The 19,166-nt window shown below is 36.8% G+C and overlaps 1 protein-coding gene across 1 annotated transcript in view; it reads left to right on the plus strand.

Moving 5' to 3' along the window:
- The window catches only part of diaph1 (diaphanous related formin 1), a 95,468-nt gene that overhangs the window by 13,958 nt on the left and 62,344 nt on the right, over positions 1 to 19,166 (plus strand). Inside the window, 11 exon segments of the mRNA XM_013271015.3 lie at positions 9,289 to 9,315; positions 10,418 to 10,579; positions 11,167 to 11,268; positions 12,621 to 12,751; positions 14,788 to 14,865; positions 14,949 to 15,012; positions 15,768 to 15,907; positions 16,195 to 16,300; positions 16,464 to 16,574; positions 16,819 to 16,937; positions 18,696 to 18,812. Coding sequence (XP_013126469.2) covers positions 9,289 to 9,315; positions 10,418 to 10,579; positions 11,167 to 11,268; positions 12,621 to 12,751; positions 14,788 to 14,865; positions 14,949 to 15,012; positions 15,768 to 15,907; positions 16,195 to 16,300; positions 16,464 to 16,574; positions 16,819 to 16,937; positions 18,696 to 18,812 — 1,157 coding nt within the window.

The raw sequence follows: 19,166 nt of genomic DNA on the forward strand, positions 1-19,166 counted from the left end.
CAGGTGCCCTACACACATACTTTATTAATGCAATATACAACAATATGTGCTAATTATGCTCCTGGTGACTAATTTCTTAGTGGACAAAATGAGAGGAAAAAAAAAACTACACTAGCCGACAAGTCTAAAACTAAGAAACACTCCCATTAAATTTGAGAATGTGTAATGTCAAAAGCTCATTAAACAAAAGTATTTTAAAGCATTAGTCACATTCTTCAACAATGAATCATGCTACTTAACTGTGTGGCAGCTTGCATCATCGACATGACAATTGGCAACAAAGAAGAAAAACACTTAAAATAAACCGATGTAACATGTTTTTTATACCATATTTAAACTATAAAAAAATGTTAAAGTATTATTAAAATGTGACAAATTAACATCTGAAAAATGAATAAACTGCCACTGAAAAGTGTGGCGCACCATGCCGTGCATTATGAATGATGCATGCTGTTGGAAAATTCATGACAAGCACTTCAATAAAAGTTGAACTCTAAAATAAAACGAATGATAAATCATCCAGGCATTTTCTTCCGCTTATCTGAAGTCAAGTTACAGGGGCAGGAGCAGAAGCAGGGAAGCCCAGACCTCCCTCTCGCCAGCCACCGCCTCCGGCTTATCCGGGGAAACGTTGACGCATTCCCTGGCTGGCTGAATGAAATAATCACCCCACCAGTCTGGGGCCTCCTCCCAGTAGGACATGCCCAGTTGGAACAAGTTGCACAGGTGTCTGTCCCAGCTAGCTCCTTTTGATATGGAGAAACGGTATTCTACTTTGAGCCCAACCAGAATGACTGAGCTCCTTACCCTATTGCTAGGGGGAAAAGCCCATCCACTTTTTAGACAAAGCTAATTTCTGCCGCTTGTATCTGTAATCTCTCTCTTTTTTTTTTCTTTTTTTTTTTGTCTTTAAGAGAACTAGCAATAATGGTGTTAGCAAAAAGATCAGGCTGAGAATAACAGATTTATGGCTTTTTCTCACCAATGATGTTCCATCTGGTGGCAGATAGCTGCATAACATTAGGACACCACTATTTACCAGCATTGGGTATCAATTAAAATAAAAAAATTAAAAATGGATTAAACAACTAGTATGCGTGGTACAGAGTAGTGACAGTAGCAATGATTAGTCAGTCGTGCACAACCCTATTTTATACGCTCTCATTTTTCCTAAAAAGTCCTTTATAAAACATTGGTCATAGGAGATCTTGGTTTGTTTCTGCAAGTGCCAGATGGTGGCGTTTATAAGGAACATCAAAAGTTCTAAATCAAAGCGAGGATGTTAATAAGAAGAAAAAATAGAGTTCTTGCGTGGAGCATGATTAGCCACCAGTGCGGACAATCCACCACTTAAAGAAAGTGTAAAAGGAAACTCTTAGTTGAAACTGTTGCAAAAGCTAGCTGTCTTGGGAGTTCTGCTCTAGCTGAAATGAACAGCCCTAAGCACAAATATGCCATCTGTCTGGAGAAGTTGGCTAATGCTAACATTGTCAATGTGTCAACAGTGTCTGGTGAGCTAAAGAAGCACTTGGAAATGGACGCATTTGTTCTGGGGAAGAGAAAAACACTCTGGCCTACTTCAAAAAGTGTTTTTTGTTTTTTTTGTTTTTTTGTTTTGTTTTGTTGTTTTGTTGTTGTTGTTGTTGTGTGAATTGGTCTGATAAGGCAACGAAACGAATAATATATTCATTCAGTGATGACATGCTAAATCTAAATGTTGCAAATTGTCTCTGAAATTGCCTTCTGGCAATATAGGCAAATGAAAAACTGCAACATGATGTGAAATTTGAAATATTGTCTTCTCCTTTTGTTTTTTGGGGAACAAAAACTGTAAAAACCACTCCTTGACTGAACCACAACTGCCTTCTTACAGGGACATTGTTATATACAAGCCTTTGCATACAGTGTAGTCAATTATAGGTTTGTCAGTTTGTGCATTTGACATTTGAATATAATTTGGATATCTAACATGACACAGAACAGAATTTCCAGAATATGCCCAGGCATATAAAAAAGCATTGTATTTAAAATAGGATCTCAAAGATTAAATCAGTTGTTTGGAAATCACATCCTATATCTCCATGTAAGCTAAGGGAGTACAGATAGGTTTTATAGGTTTGATAGTTGTCTCCTTGTCATAAGATGAATATTATAGCTTGAGATTTGTAAACAATATGTGAATTTGGGTTTGTGTGTTAGCGATGCTGTTGTGGGTGCCAATTGACATTCCTTTCTTGTTATGAGTTCAAATGTCCTGTGTGTCAGAGCATTACTTGAGACTTGGTCTGGATATAACTATATCTCACCAGAGGCTTTTTTTTTATTTATTTATTTATTTATTTTTTTTAAGTCTGTGTTAAAATGTGGTAAGAAGTGTGCAGTCTGCTGAGGTCTTTGAAGCGTTCAGTCATGAAACAAATCAGCTTGCAAAGGTACTGCTCATTTGGAGGCATTATAGCACCAGGCTAAGTGACTGAATTTCCAGTGAACCAGTGGAAATCTTAATTGGTACTTGAGCAGTTAATGGCTGTTACATATTGCACTTGTTCCATAAATTAAAAATAGGTTTAAAGATTAATAGCAACCAAATAATATCTTGAAAGTTTGAAATTTGGAAATGAGTAGAAGAATATAATTTTTGAAATATAAAATGTTAAACAATGGGAATATATGTATTATATATTAGAAATGGGTTGACGCTACAGTTTGGTTCTTTGAATAGTGAGGATAAAAGTGCCTCATTCAAGCTTCTTTGCTATAAGTAAGGACAGTGGGTGGGGAAGTGGGGGTTGCTGCTAATATTGCAGGGTGATCAAGATAAAGGTGGTATTTGGGGGCTGATTGTATTATGTTAGTGCTTTTGGTTTGTTTTTGTTTTGACCCATATGAATGTAGAGTACCTACCTCCACCCTCCTCCCTCTGAGGTCACAATTGAATTGTGTGCTATTAGTATCTGTGACTCAGAGTTTCTGCCTTTAAATAACTTTTTATGTGAAACACATATCTAAAATCTGTCCTTTCTAAATTATGGGCTTTCTTTTTTGTAAATGTGAGTTGTTTATTCTCCCCTCCTCCCATTATACCCTACATAGAGCTTTGTATGGCTGCTACTGTGTGTTTTTGTCTTTGTATTCCCTCATGTGCACTTGTTTGGCTTAGTTAAACTCTTTTCCAAGAGCACTCAAAGGCCAATGCTACTGCCCAGAAGTAATACTAGGGTTAATTATTGGGAATATTGACTTAAGAAGAATGGGATTATAATTTCAGTTGTAACTGTGAGTTTTATCACCAGATATAGCCCTAATTATCAATTGATGTATGGAATGTTGCAGTTGTCTGTTGGAAAACTGTTGGTTGAGTGGGTTCCTCTTCAACCATCTGATGCTGTTTCATTGTATAAGGGCCTGAAGGTCATGTCCATATGTTTAATTTTCTTACTGCAAGGCATTTTGTGACCATCAGGCCTTTGAAGTTAATAAAAATACAACAGAAAGAACTTTGATGGGGGAAAAAAGATACAACACTGTGTATTAAAATTTATTAGAGAGGTAAACTGTTAGAACCAAGGAATACTGCAACAACAAAAAAAACCCTATTCATATTTAAAAGTTGGTTAATTCTGTCTGGTGTCTATGTCAGAGTAATTGCCGTTGAAGCAAGGAATGAGATCATTGTTGGTTTGGCAAATGCATGTCTCGTTAACAGCTCCATCTCACAGGCTATTCTCTGTATTTTTCTGTGTTGCAGTGTTGACTGTATCTCATTTAGTAGATGGAATTGTCCTGGCAGTTTTAAACATTTATTAAAACTATGTTGAATAATACTCACATTCTTGTTACTTGCTTGGTGGAAAGTGGGTTGGGGTGGTTGGGTTTTGTGTCTCCATTAACACTGGTGCAGGGATGAGGAGCAGTCATGCAGTAAACATGCCCCACTTGAACTGACATACAATCATTATGTCGTCTGCGCATAGCCCATCAGTGCACTTAAATGCATCTTGAGTCTGTTGGTCAGTGAGGCGACTAGGAGCATTAAAAAAAAAAATGCGGCTTAGAGACATTCAATTTGCTGACATCCAATTTGACAAGGTGCTGTAGACATTTAACTTCACAGGTTTAGTAAAAAGATTTGGGGGCTCCTATTTGCTTTTGCAAAAAAAAACAAAAAACAAAAAAAAACTAATAAAAAACCCCCCACAAATCCACTGTATCAGTCTTAACATGCAGATTATTTCAATTTTCTCTTTCTATAAAGCCATGAGACAAAAATGATTGCTGTGCTGTTAGTGAGTGCATTGTGCATTCAAAAGGCAGACGGCAATAAACGGGTGGCGACCATGTATGTTATATTTTGGTAGAATTATGTTTTTGTGATTTATTTGGCGTATTTATGTTATTTTGCAGTTCTTTCCCCACAGTTACTTAAATATATTTATTTTTTGCCTTTTTATTAGATGGAATATAGATACAGGCACATGATAAGCCCCTGGCCTGTCCTGATTTCTTTTTTGCACAGGGCAAGATGCTTTATGCAAAGCTATTTAGTTGGACTACATAGACTCAAAGACAAGCCTGAGACACAATCAGAAAAATCAAAATGTGATCCACTAATAGGCAGGGCTTGACAGTGATCCGTAGCTGGTGACCGCTGATAAGTAAATCATGCTGACAAAACAAAAATTATGTAAATCCAGCTTAAGTTTCTGTTTAAGATCCTTAGGCTATTGATTTAAACATATTTAATTGCAAAAGCCTTCCCCCAGTGCTTCAACACTTCCAGAATACTGCACCAACCAGTGGCTATAATTCTAGTTTGATAAGAAAATATAAATGCCCCCAAATGTAACGTGCCTCACAGATTCTAATCAGTTTGCAAGAGTTCAGTTTGATCCATGCTGGCATCACGCCTGCATGTGTAGATGTGAATTAAAAATAACTTGCTGTTCAACTAATTTATTTAAATGAAACTATAACTTGCACAATGTACATATACACAGAGAATTCATACCCTGCATTTTTGCACACTTTGTGTGCTACTGGATGGAAGCCATTCCTGAGTAAAAGTGGAATGATGTTTAATTGGTAAATTGTATGTAAAGTACAACATGAGCATGACACAGTTTCATCTTACCGAGTAGAACTTGTTAGATGGTCAGATGGAAGGTACTGCTGGTCTTTTAAGTGCCACTTGGTTATTGAGCCTATGGAAAATGTCTTGACCTCTGTAAACAACATGCTGAGCTTATAGCCTCAGTCACTGAGCCAATGAGCATATGGTTTCACAGTCAGACTGAGACCTCTTGTCACATTAATTTTCAAAAACATTTTCTTTTTTTTTTTGCAACTGACATGGCGGCAGCAAAAATCTTGTAGCTTCAGGACGGTACTTTAGAAACCAGTAGGTGATGGCATGGTTGTTGCGTCCTTCTCTTATACATGCCTATGTTCAGAATTGATAATTGATTAACCCCAGTAAAGTTCTTGATGCAAATCATCAAAATGATCTGAATGACATTCACCTTTGAGTGCAACTGATTCAAAGTACCTAGCTATGAGAACATTGGTTTTGCTTCAGGACAAGTATCTGTTCTTGAACGGACCTGTCAAAGCTCACACTCAAAGAACTTCTTTTGAGAGACTTGAAAAAGGGCAAGTCCAAGGCCCTAAAATAACTTGATAAGATTACTGTATTTTTTTTTCGGTGACACGAGTACAATACAGGGTATTCCCATGCCCATAACACATTAGCAAAACCTATCAAAAAATCAATTTTTTTTTCATATGATCTTGATCTTTCAGTTAACCTACTGTCTTAATTCAAATTGGCCATCTGACAGCACTCTTGTGTTCACTTATCAGTAAAAGTGTCCAGTCTGCTTTCCTTCATTCTGCATTTGCTTGGTTTTTGTTCTTCATCTGATTTACATAATCTTTCTCACCTCTCTCAGGGTCTCCTTAAATGTGTATGTGCAGGTACACACATACACAGAAATGGCAACAGTGTGTGACTGGCTCATTATTTTGCTGTCATAAGCCAAATGCATTTGCTGATTTGATTCTCTCCAGCTGCCTGGTCTCTGAGACAGACACGCAGAAAAAGCTGTTTGCCTTTATTTTTGCCACTGGCTTTAGGACTCTATAATACGTACCCTTTACTATGTATATACTGTATGTGTAACCAGTTGTGTTGGCATTTTGTAAAGGGCATTTCATTGAGGGATCACAGAGTGTCTGTTCTGGACTTAAAATTGCAAATCAGCAATCAGTGCAGCACTCTTGACGTCTTGCGTTTGTAAATCTCTCCTCACTTATAACTGTTGAGTTTTGGTTTTTGATTGCGCATGTAATCAGAAATGTAGACACCCATACACATTAAGTCTTCAGGTTTTTCCCTCTTTCAGCCTACTCCTTATAATTTATAGTTATTTATGATCACACCAGTCACCACTTAATCAGCCGAATTTGAGAAAACTTGCTGTTTTTTGCTGCAGATTCTTGATGGGAGTTAACAACACTGGGGGAATTGGTATGGTCTACAGTTGTCAATATACTGGGAGAAGTATTACTTGACAGAATTTTACAATACAGTTCTAATAAATAATGAACACTCTAGAGATTTTAAAATCATTAAAAAATGGAACACCCCTAAGTGAAAAGTGATCATTAGGAGATCCGCTGCACGGAGTAGTTCGCTGGCAACTGTCATCACTGTTGATTAAACATAACTCACAGGATAGGTTGAATAAAGTGTCTTGAACAAAAGGACTTAATTGCCATGCTTTCTTTTTTCTTTTTTTTGTCAAAGCATGTGTCCATGTTATGAAAGTTTACAAAAACTTGCTTAGGGATGTGTTGGCAGCTTAATGCTTTACACAGACTACAAAAAGAGGAAACCGAAAATGTACTACTTTATCTAATGAGCTCACTGTAGATGGTAAGATGCTCATTTAACTAGCAGCCTGTGCTTAGGGGAGGTCTTTAAATTATAATTAAGCAATTTGAGTTGAGTTTGCTGTTTGATTTACATTAGAGGAAAAAACCTTTAGTGCCCTGTGAGAGGGAGTTCTCATTACAGATTTTTCTGCTAATTCTTGACAATCTAATAATTTTTTTTGTATATTGCAAATTTGTAGAAAATGTCTGTCAGTTTCCAACCAGATGCCTTGGTTTGGTGGTTTTGTCTGGGCAGCAGGGTAAACCCACAAGTATTACAGTAACAATACAATAAAAATAGCACGAAGTTGGTATATGAATATTTCCGTCATTTGGGTTGTTGATTTAAAATTTTGTTCATCATCACCAAACACTTTAGTCAGTGTTACTATCTTAGTGATTATGCGTTTTGCTTTAATTGAATTGCCTTTTTTCTGTTTTTGTTTGTTTTTGTTTGTTAAACAGAGCCTAAGTGGATTAATTTGGTGTTATGTTAAGGATTAGTGGGGCGGTGTAAATAATTGAATCGTTTGCTCTATATACGTTATGACTCAGATCCACTGTTACTTGTAGTAGTATGTCTTCGTCACTTAACACTTGCCTTGCTTATTAAAAGGCGTCCTATTGCTGTGGCCTAGTGTGTGATGTTACTGTTACTCTTTCATTAAACAGTTTAGTGCAGGGGTCCCCAATCCCAGTCCACGAGGGCCGGTGTCCCTGCTGGTTTTAGATATCTCCTTGATCCATCACAGCTGATTTAAATGGATAAATTACCTTCTCAACATGTCTTGAAGTTCTCCAGAGGCCTGGTAATGAACTAATCATGTGATTCAGGTGTGTTGACCCAGGGTGAGATCTAAAACCTGCAGGGACACCGGCCCTCGTGGACTGGGATTGGGGACCCCTGGTTTAGTGTTTCTAACTTAGTGATGCTTTTGTTTATTTTGGTCCAGCCCACCTCTTCATGACTCTTCCGGCTCAAAAAAATGTAGTTGGTTGTGTCTGTCATTGCATATTTCCCTAACTGTACGTGTGGTTTGTAAAGCGGAACCTTACAGTTTGTCAAATTCAAGCTTGTTTTTTGTGTGTCTCTCCCACATGTATCTGTGTTGCTTTCTTCCTGACTACTGTTCAGTTTCCCATGCAATTACCCAGAATCCACTGTGCCTCCTGTCAGCTGTATATTTCCGTTTTGTGGGCGGAGTACTGTAGCACCACAACATTTGTTTGTATGTGTACGAGCCTTCTTTTATGGCATCTGCATGGTGTGTGCCTGTGTGCATGAGCTGAGGGTCTGTTATTTAATGGCAGCTGTGAAAACGGAAGCATTTTTTTCTCAACTGTCTTCCCCATAATCAATGTGCCTTCTTATTCCCCTCCCTGCTCTTTACCTCTTATTCTTCCACTATAGAAGAAAGTCCAAGAAATTTGTCCTGCTTTGCTCTTTGTTTGTGCTTCTTCTTAAACGAATTCATAAAGGTTAAGCTTTTCTGTGTTGGTCATTGTTACTACTTTAGCTCAGAACAAAACTGAAAGTTAAGTAGGATCAGTCAGGCATAAGTAAGCGTTTGTGTTGTAGGTTAGCAACATAACACTTGGAAGTCCATAATACTTTTTGTAATTTGTAAAAGAACAAAAAACGCCCAACATATTAAATCAGAAATTTGATATTAAGAGCTGAATATTGAAATTGTGTTACTTTAATACTGATGACATTCTGGAAAGCATCAATTTTCTATATGCCTTTAGTGTTTGATATTTGGTTTATTATACTGATTTCAATTCAGTTTTACTCATACATAGAGCTTGTCAGGGCTATATAGTCCACTTGTTTTAATTCCCTACAGAAACATTAATGGGTGTAGCCTGACCTCTAGTGGCAGAGACATGATGATGCTTTCCCTTTCTTTCTAAAATACAGATGTGCTACTTTTCCTATGTACAGTTTAATAGGGGTGCAGCTTCACTGTACATAGGAAGCTGCACCCCCCCATGCTTCACCTTTGTTGATGATTGACTGCCTATGACCTGCAGGTTTCTAAATGTCCTCCTTACCTCAGCTTAGACTGTCTTTAATTTAGATGCATTGGTCTTTGAGTAGATGCGAAAAGAGCTAATGATTAAGTTTTTCTTTTTTTTCTGGGTTTTTCTTAATTACTTAATTACTTATGAAGGAAATCATCTACTTCTGTAGATGATTTCCTGGAGCTGCTTCTTCCCATCATTGATTTCTATCTAATGGGTTCTTTATTTTTTTTTCCTCCCTCCTCTTTTTCATTTCTTTTACCTGCCATCTGGTTGGTTTTTCTTCCCCCTTTTTTGCCATTTTTCTCCCTCTCATTCATTCTTCTACAGACACTCAAACGGCTGATTCCTGATGAGGTAGGTTTGTTACAGCTTGTCACTGTCAAACGTGTGCTTGACTTGTGTGTCAGATAAAACTGTTGTGCATTTAATGTCACCTCACTGTCTGTCACAAGCCTAACCCACCATAACACAATTGTTTGGTATCTGTGTTTTGTCCTGTGCTATACTGAAGTTAAATGTACATGTTCTCAAGATGTGCATTGACAGCATGAAATGCTTGGCACATAAACTAGTGATGCCTTCATGTGCCTGCAGCTAGGATGCCAGATTTTTCTTTGAGTCATTATGTAGGGTCACTGTATTATGTGCCAAGCTTACATGCATGATGAAGCTAATGTTCTTTGCTTTTTTTAATGTATTAAATACATTAAATAACACTCGATGGTAATACTGAATGTTTACCACTCAAAGTCATTAAAGCCAGAAAGTGAGATCTACCAGACTCTTGGAAAATTTGAGTATGCTCTGTCAGCATGGTGACTTTGTGCGGCAAAACCACTTTTGAGCTCTCTAATCTATAATAATCTCAAGTTTTAAAAAGGTTTCTGCTCTTGTAAACAATTTCCCTTTTCAGACATGAATACGTAAGATAGTTGGCTCCATTGACCTATTAAAGTGGCATTTTTGTGTTATATCAGCCATATGTGACTTAATTCGGCTTAATTCAGAGATGGTGGAGACACAATTAGAGAAAGAACTATGTGCTTGTAGAAAGTGGAGAAGATGAGATAAAAGGGGGAAATGTGAGTTAAAGTTAGCATTAAGATTAAGTAAGATTGCCTTCAAGTTATGTGTCCCTTGCATTCACAATTCTTCTTAGTATTTTTACTTTATTTTTGCATCTTGTGCTGCTGGCTGATATTGTTTAAGCACTGCACAGTGTCAATGTTGTGTGTTTAGATTGAAACAAAGTAAAATTACTGCCTGGTCTTTGGAAAGTGGTACATGTCTGAAAGGGGCAATGTAATATCAAACTAAGGGAGAAATGTCCCTTGAGTTTTTAACACTATGGTTTGATATCTAACATTAACATAAGAGCAGTGGTTACTCTCTGTAGTTTTCCTCTTACCACTTTTCTCTCTGTCATGTTCTTCTGTCATGTTGTTTGCTAATCCAGTTGGAGCGTTTCACCAGCATGAGGAAAAAGGACAAGGAGAAGCCTGGACCACCGCCAGGTCACCGACACTCTTCAGCTGCCAGCTATGAGATCAGTGCTCAGAGTGGCATGATGAATGATCATTCTGATGAATATGTCCTGGAACTGTTTGAACAGATGCTGGTGAGAAAGACAGTAAAAGAGTATATGCACACTTTTGTAAAAAAATTATTTGGCTTTTGAGGTGTCATATAGTATTCATAACTTTGCCTGTACAGCCACAGAAACTTGGCCTATTCCAATCAAAAGTACTGAATTTCTCACAGTTTAAACACCCTTCATGTGGAGTTACCCTTAAGCCTCAAATTTCCTTTGCTGTACTGTCAGTAGAACCGTGAAGTTGCATAAAAGTTTATTCTGTCTTGCTGACAGAATAAACATTTATGCAAAGTTTATTTTACAGACATGTAAAAAAACAAATAACTGATCTCCTGAGACAAGCAAATGGCACTGATTGAAATCCTGAAAGGAAAAGGTTTTTAAATAGTCACATCCAGTGATTGTTTTAACAAGTAAGAAATTGTGTCTTACAGCTGACTCTTAATAGATGGTTGTCTCCCCTAATGTAATTAATCAGATATATGGATTATATTTCCGCATTTTATTTTTTTATTGCTTGAGTACACAAATGGATTTTTATGCTAAATCTCTCAAAATGTTTATTTCTGTTCCACTTGATTATTTTTCTTTCCTCCTGTCTTTTACTCTAGGTGGATATGAACCTAAATGAGGAAAAGCAGCAGCCTCTGAGACAGAAAGACATTTTGATCAAACGAGAGATGGTCTCCCAGTACCTCCACACATCTAAAGCTGTCAGTACCTCAAATACCTAAAATAAATATAGCAAGTACAGGGTGCTAGAGCGAATGTGCTGGCGGTTTAAAGCAAGTCCTTTTTTTTTTTTTTTCTTTTTTTTTCTTTTTCTTCCCCCCCCCCCCTTTGGCTAGAATGAATACATTTTCCAAAGCATTTTGGCCATTATAGTCATTAATAAATAGTAAATTAATAACTAATCTAATATGTATTTACTGTTTACATACATTAAATTGATGGATGGTTATAGTTATGTTGCTGTTGATGTTTATAACATTTGTAAATGTTAGTAAGTTGTAGTGACTGATCTATTTTTTTTTAATTTTTTTTTAAAGAGCAAAAGGTAGTTTCAGGAAAAGCTATTTAACTGGGTTTAGAAAAGGATTGACTTGGATTAAATATAACAAATTAGAAGTAAAGTGCAAATTGTGTTATTAATAATGGCATGTAAACACTAATTATCCTTTTTACAGTAACTATTTGGTATTAATGATCCATTTACTGTTTATTAACAGTTATTCTCAAGTGTTATCATAAAAAAAACTGAAGCAAAACTAAAGTATAGTCATTGCTGGTCATACAGTTGAAAAGTGAGCCTTAAGAGAATTGCGTTAGTTTATGCAACATAAGTCTGCGTTATTTTCATTGTTGTCATAGGCTTAGATATAACACAAATGTATTTACTATTTCAATGCTTTTGGTTGAGCCAGTCACATTTGCAAGTGAAGCCTTCTGAAATTTCCAGATTTTCTTTTTCATCAAAATCCTAGTTAAACACAAACACAATTAAAATACTGAAACAACAGCTGTACATTTTATGCCCATCTTAAAACAAACTCAAACTCTGAAAAAATGAGTGAATTCTTCAGTAATAGTAGAACTGTATATAGAAGCAACAACCTCCATTGACCTTTAGCTGCTGATGTCACATTTACAACAAGAGCAAACAACTTCCAGAAAATGTATCAGGAAGTATGTAGTGGACTTATGAGAACCCAGACCTTTAGAAATTATTTAATAGTCTTTTCTTCCTTTTAAATCCTGGCAATTCCAAAGGGTTCACAAACTCAAAGTGCTCAAAGGCCCTACATAATCATACACAGATGACTGCTAATACAGTTCATTTAACTGTAAAATAAGCCTATTAGGAGAAAAACCCTACACACAGTACCCTTTAATTCGCATATCAAAATTTCAAATTACTCTTGACTTTTGCCCTTGATGCTCTACTGTTGTGCTTTCGTGTAGAAATAATAGCAATTATATCCTGTAACAAGAAATATGTAAATGCAGAACACTAAGTGATTTTGTGTTTACGTGCCTGCTGTGTTTGTTTGTGTTTGTCGATTAGGGTCAGAGCCAGAAGGAGAGTTCCAAGTCAGCCATGATGTACATCCAGGAGTTAAAAGCAGACTATCGAGAGTCACAGTTGCTGAGCTGTCTTGAATCTCTAAGAGTTTCACTCAATAACAACCCTGTTAGGTAAAATACACACACACACACACACACACACACACACACACACACACACACACACACACACACACACACACACACACACACACACACACACATACATACATACATACATACATACATACATATTTTAAAAAAGGATTTTGACAAGGACCCAATTTTGTTGCTCTGGCTCTGTGCTTCAGGTTAAAATAAATTATACTAACTACAATAATATAGCAAGGCTCAGTATAGAATCAGTGTAGGTTTACAGTGATATAATAAGAACTTTGTGGGTGGTGTCAGCGCCACTGTCAGCTATGCATACTCAAGCCATAACAAAATTACCACCATGCTTGCAAGGTAGTTGATGCTTGGTTGATTTTTGCTTTAGTAGTCCATAAAACTTTGTTTTGTAACGCTACATTTTTTCATGTTTTTGTGAACTCCAACTTCAGCTTTTAGGATCTGAAGCTCACTAGGGTTTAAATCTTGCAGTAAATCCTCTGGAGTTATCCTTAAGAAGTCTTATTTTGTGTTATTGACAAGCAAACATGTATGCCTACATCCAGGGGAGCATTTTTCACTCGCTGTGCAATCATAAACATTATTTCTTCACCTCACAAGCAATTTTCTGCTATCTAAAACATTTGTGTGTATTTCAATTTCCCAGTCTATCTATCTCTTGCTATTTTGGAAGCCACCCAGCTGTGGCAAAGCAAATACTTGGGTTAATTAAATTTTTTTTTTACCTTGCATGGTCAAGTCTTTAGTCTTTGTACTGATGCATAACTTCACCTGAATCTAAATGTCAACCTTTAGTTAACTCTTAGCTATGCCCAGCACCTTTTTGCATGGCCATTGAAACACATTGTTACTTACGAAACATTTTGTAACGTCTCTCTACAGTTTACCCTTGGCAATTTGGGGATTTGGTGTAAAGTATCAATATCACACTCAAACTCATATTAATTTTGACATAAATCTACTCAAATTACATCTGAGACTTTGTACTCGGTTTATCGATGCCTGTGGGTTAGCAAGGGGTTTTAAAGGTTCTTTACATTCTATTGAAACTCATTCATCATTGAGGAAAATCATCTATAGTTTAGGTTACAAACAACTACCAATTCATCCAAGACTGGCTGCTCCAGAAAACTTTGCCTGAGAGCACCATCTTTTTTTTTTCTTTTTTCTTTTTTTTCTCCCATTCAAAATTTCATCACATACAGTAAGCTCTTGCAACATATATTTAGAATGAGAGAGCGGGGAAAAGCCGTTGCTACCCCGAGAGGAGGGGGGGGGTACAGTTTGCTACCGAAAATTTAGACCAGATGTTGGATTTAATTCCGTTCTGGTTTGTGCATTTTGTGAATGGTGTACACCATTTCCCACACAAATTTTAGGATGTATATAAATCTACCTGTATGACACTCCTGGTGAAGGGGGAAACTGGCAACACTTTGCTGAGAGGGTGAAATGTTGCCAGGTTGTCAAAATGTAATGTAAAGAGAGAGTGGAGTATAATGATGCTTCAACATTCAAACAGCAGTGTTTTTTGTTTGTTTGTTTGTTTGTTTGTTTTTTTGCCTGTGCTGGGGAGCTTCTATGCACACACACACACACACACACACACACACACACACACACACACACACACACACTTACTGAAGAACGTATAAAGTTTTAGAAATGAAACCCCAGGCATTTTGTAATATATGCTCTCAATATATGCTCTCAGCTAGGATTTAAAGTGTACTGTGCTTTTTAGGGGGAAAACCTCATATTCACTATAAATCATGGTGGTAATGTTATGGCTTGGAGTTCCATCACTGTCTTAAGGACTTTAACTTTTTTTTATATCAACTATTAATTCTGCATTATATCTGATGTTTAATGCTAATCAGCCTCATTCACCTATAACTATATAGAAATGTTCCTATCTTGTTACCAAAATAAGTGTGCACATAGAACAAATCCAGAGAGTAAATCTAACCATGAATTCATGCATGCTGTGACAGACAGTTTTTCTTAATGTATGGGAAAATATCTTTCACTTTCAGTTGGGTACAGAACTTTGGAGATGAAGGGTTGGCTCTGCTTCTGAATCTGCTGAGAAAACTCCAGGAAGAGGAATACACGTAAGTTACTTAAACCCCCCCAAAAAACAACTGTATATTCTAGCAGTGTGTTTGAAATGTCTTTCTGGTCTTTCACCAACCAGGCCAATTGGAACGAAATGCCAACATGAAATCATTCGCTGTCTTAAAGCCTTTATGAACAACAAGGTAAGAAAATTTCTAACATCTAAATCCCTAATCCTTTGTTTCGTATCAGAAGTAATATAACTATAGAATAATTAATGGCCCATTTTCTTTTATCATTGTAGCAGATGGCACTCTAAATTCAATACAGTGAAGGTCGAGAATGGTGTATCTATAGAGTTTACTAATGTATGTAATCCTAGGAAAAAAGAAATTTTATAGAAACTTCTCCAGACTCTGGAATATTTTATATTTATCCACCTGCTAATAATACAAAGGTAAAGCCAAAGTCAGTTCTGGAGAAAACATAACATGTCAAATGGATATATATATTTATTTTTGAATTTGGCTTAATTTTGGTCAAGCTAATTTGCATTGTCTGGCTGAGGATCGATGAAGATTACTCAATAATAGAAGAAAGCATAATTTAGTTATAAATATGACATTATTGGTCCAAAATAATTTTTGAATGTATTAAAGGGTACTGACATAATAAATGTCATTGCCTGTGTGGTTGCTGTCCCTAATAACAGCCTGTAGTAATAATATCCAGATGGATAGCACTTCGGTAACTTGTGCTATTTTTGCATGGCTTTCAAAGTGCCAGCTTTTGTCAGATTGTTCCACCCCTTTCATCAAAACAAAACGTTGGTATACAATTTCCATAGTTGTTGCAGTGGAGTACATTTCATCTGGACTAAATTCTGATATGAAGACTATAATCTGAAAAATGGAAGTCTTTACCTCAGTCTACTTTCTCTCTTTCCTTTTCTGCTTAGCATGGTCTGAAATCCATGTTGGAGTCACCTGAGGGAATTCCTCTGCTAACCAGAGCCATCAACCCAAAGGTGCCTCATATGATGGTGGATGCTGTCAAGCTTCTTTCTGCCATCTCCATTTTGGAGCATCCTGAAAACCTGTAAGTATTAGTGAAACTGTTACAGTTTGGATATTAGGCTTGTATTAGACCAGCTGACAGTGATGAACTGCTCTGCTGACATCAGTAATTGCTTATCATCATATTTCTCTTCATCTGTTTTAATGAAGTGACATATTCTCAGTCTCCATTCTTTTTTTTCTTTTCTTTTTTTAGGGTAAATGTTGTATTCATGTATTGATTTAAAATGTAGCATGTAGTGAAGCTTTAGATAAAGTGTATGATTGTCCGTTTTTGTTTGTTTGTTTGTTTGTTTGTTTTTTTTGCAGTCACGAGCGTGTTTTAGAGGCCATTACAGAGGAGGCAGAGAAACAGGACATTGAAAGGTTTCAGCCACTTCTTACTGGAATGAGGAGCACCAGCATTGCACTTAAGGTACATATTCAAATGCATACCCATATTTCACCACTTATAGGTTCTCACATGTGCTTTTGTTTGGCATATGACCCAGCCCGGGTGTCTTTGATCGACAGCACTTCTAAGTGGGTTATGTTGTATAAAGACACTATAAAACTGACTTGTGATGTGTTTTTGGCAGGGTGGCTGCATGCAGTTAATCAACGCCTTGATCAGCCGTGCAGAAGAACTGGACTTCAGAATCCATATTCGCTCTGAACTGCTAAGACTGGGTCTTAGAGATCAGCTGAAGGTACAGAAAACCCACTTGATTTCTTTCAAAGGTGACTTTGCAATAACATACATTTTCACAGCTTTAATGTTTGTGTCTCCCTATATTGATGCCTCTGTCTCCCTGATGGGCTAACACACACTCATGCTGTAAAAACTTTTTCTACAAGCATTCAAACTAAAAATGTTTGACTGTCACTTTCCTCCTGCTATTCTCCATCGTGATTTTTCATCTCTCCGCCTGCATCCCATTCCTTTCCCCGCAGGAGGTGCGAAAGATAGAAAATGAAGAGCTGAGGGTGCAACTCACAGTGTTTGATGAGCAGGCTGAAGATGATTCTGAGGACCTCAAAGCACGTCTGGATGACATCCGAATGGAAATGGAATATCCTTCCAATGGGCAAAATTGTTCCTTTGTGCAGCTGTCATGTTTGCTTTTTGTCCTTCAAAACAAAGAGGATCAGCATGATAAAATCTGGGCCTTCTTGTAATTTTCAAGTTTAGTGTTTTATTAGTTTCATTGGAAAGTGAAAACCTTCACCTGCTTCATTTTCTTAATTACATCCGGTCCACCAGTATATGTATAAGCAATTGTATTTTTTAATTTAAAATTTTTTTTTTACACTTTTCTTTAGTCAAGCAGTTCCTCTAGTTGTCCTCACTAGGGCAGTTTGTTTTACCTATACTCAACCTGGCCATTTTCTTCAAAGACTTAAATGTAATACTGAGTATTTCTGATGTGTATGTGTATCTCGCTTTATCAGGTACATTTAGTGGAACTCTTTAGGCACATCTAATTCTGTAAGAAGGGAGAAAAAAGGCAAACCATCCTACCAACCTTGTTCTGTTGCTACTCTTTCTTTATAAATAACTAAGCACTTAGTTGGCTGCCCAAAAGGTACCTATTCATTTCTATTAATGTATCTGAACTTGATGGTTCATGTTACTGCTCATGCATTAACAATGTGGGAACATTAGACCTGGATTTAGTGCCTGAAAATTGGTATTTTATTTATTCAATTTTGGTATAATCTGAATGAACCACACTATAAAAACACAGGATGTTTATCGTCTACCTCTCACAGTGCTTCCTCTTTTCCTTTCTAAGGAGGGTAGTGTCCAGGGTGGATAGTTTGAAAAGAATTCAACCTCACAAAGTACAATGTACTTCTCCCTGCTGCTCTTGACATGCAGTTCTGAATTTCAACACCAGATGTCTCCCAGGGGTTGCCATCGCAGTGCATACAGAATGTTACAATGAAGGACGTGTGCTGGGGTATGAATTAAACACAGGAATATTGCAGTACAGACATCTGAAAACATGAACAAACATGTCAGAGAACTAAATGGGTGTTAAAATTAAATCCTATCCTATACACTAGTGTTATTAAGATTAGGGTGCTTTAGAAATGTACATTTCTGTTTTTGAAGGGGGAAAAAAAATCTTAAATAACATTAAATTGATCAGAAATTTTGGTAATGACAGTTAATGGAATCATTAAATGAATCACGTATGAATTTTAATGGAATGGCTACGTAGGCGTACAGAGACCCATTTTCAGCATCCTTAACTGCTGTGTTCCAATGGCACATTGTGTTCCCTAATGCAAGTTTATTAGAAAATTGCTTCTAATTGTCCATAAGAAAAAAAACCCCATTTGCAATTATGTTGGTGCAGCTGAAAACTGTTGTGCTGATTAAAGAATCAAAAAATGTCTAATTGAGTGTCTGCAGCGACAGCCTTTGTAGGTTTGATTATAGTCTCAAAAAGGCCAAAAAATGATTAGTAACACAATGTGCTTTTGGAATACAGCTGAAAATGGTGCTCTGTACGCTGATGTAGATATTCCATTTAAAATGATAAGTGATTAATGATTTGTTTCATTATTCATTGTTATTTACAGCATTTCTGATCAATTTGTTTTTAATTAAAATAACAAATGTGCTTTTCTTTCAAGGACATTTGTGTGCCTGAATGTTTTGCCTCAATAGTCTGGTGGAAATAAAATGCAGCTGATGTTGGTGCAGAACAGTGCACAGTTGTTGACTGTCATCTCTTTAGATGTTGTGTATGTGACTCTCATATTTGTGTTAAATTCTTCTATTGATCGTGTCTGTTGGGCCTTAACTGTTTTTGCTTCAATGATGTGAGGGATATATTTGAAATCTTGGTCAACACTGTGAAGGACTCCAAGGCCGAGGGCCACTTCCTGTCCCTGATGCAGCATCTACTACTGATCCGTAATGATTACTTGGCCAGGTAGCACGCACTCACATATACACTCACATATTCTCTTGCCCAAACTTACACAAATTAAGCTGTTGTTTTCTGGCACTTGCCTATTGATGTTATTTTGTTATGAAAAATAAGTTGCCATTATGTTTAATGAAATATAAAAGAAGGCTTTTTTTCCCCTAGAATGACTGAGAAATTGAATTTCTTAGTTTATTTTTCTTAGTTTATTTTCACTCCCAACAAAGTCCATGGACTTTTTCCCCAACATACAGGAAGCTATATAACACGTCTCAAAGTTAATAAATCAGTTTTCCCAGGTGGACAGTGAAAAGCTGCGAGCAAGAGAAACAAAGCTTCCAAAATGCCAGGAAAACAAAG

The sequence above is a fragment of the Oreochromis niloticus genome, linkage group LG2 (genome assembly GCF_001858045.2).
Source record: "Oreochromis niloticus isolate F11D_XX linkage group LG2, O_niloticus_UMD_NMBU, whole genome shotgun sequence".
Taxonomy (NCBI): domain Eukaryota; kingdom Metazoa; phylum Chordata; class Actinopteri; order Cichliformes; family Cichlidae; genus Oreochromis; species Oreochromis niloticus.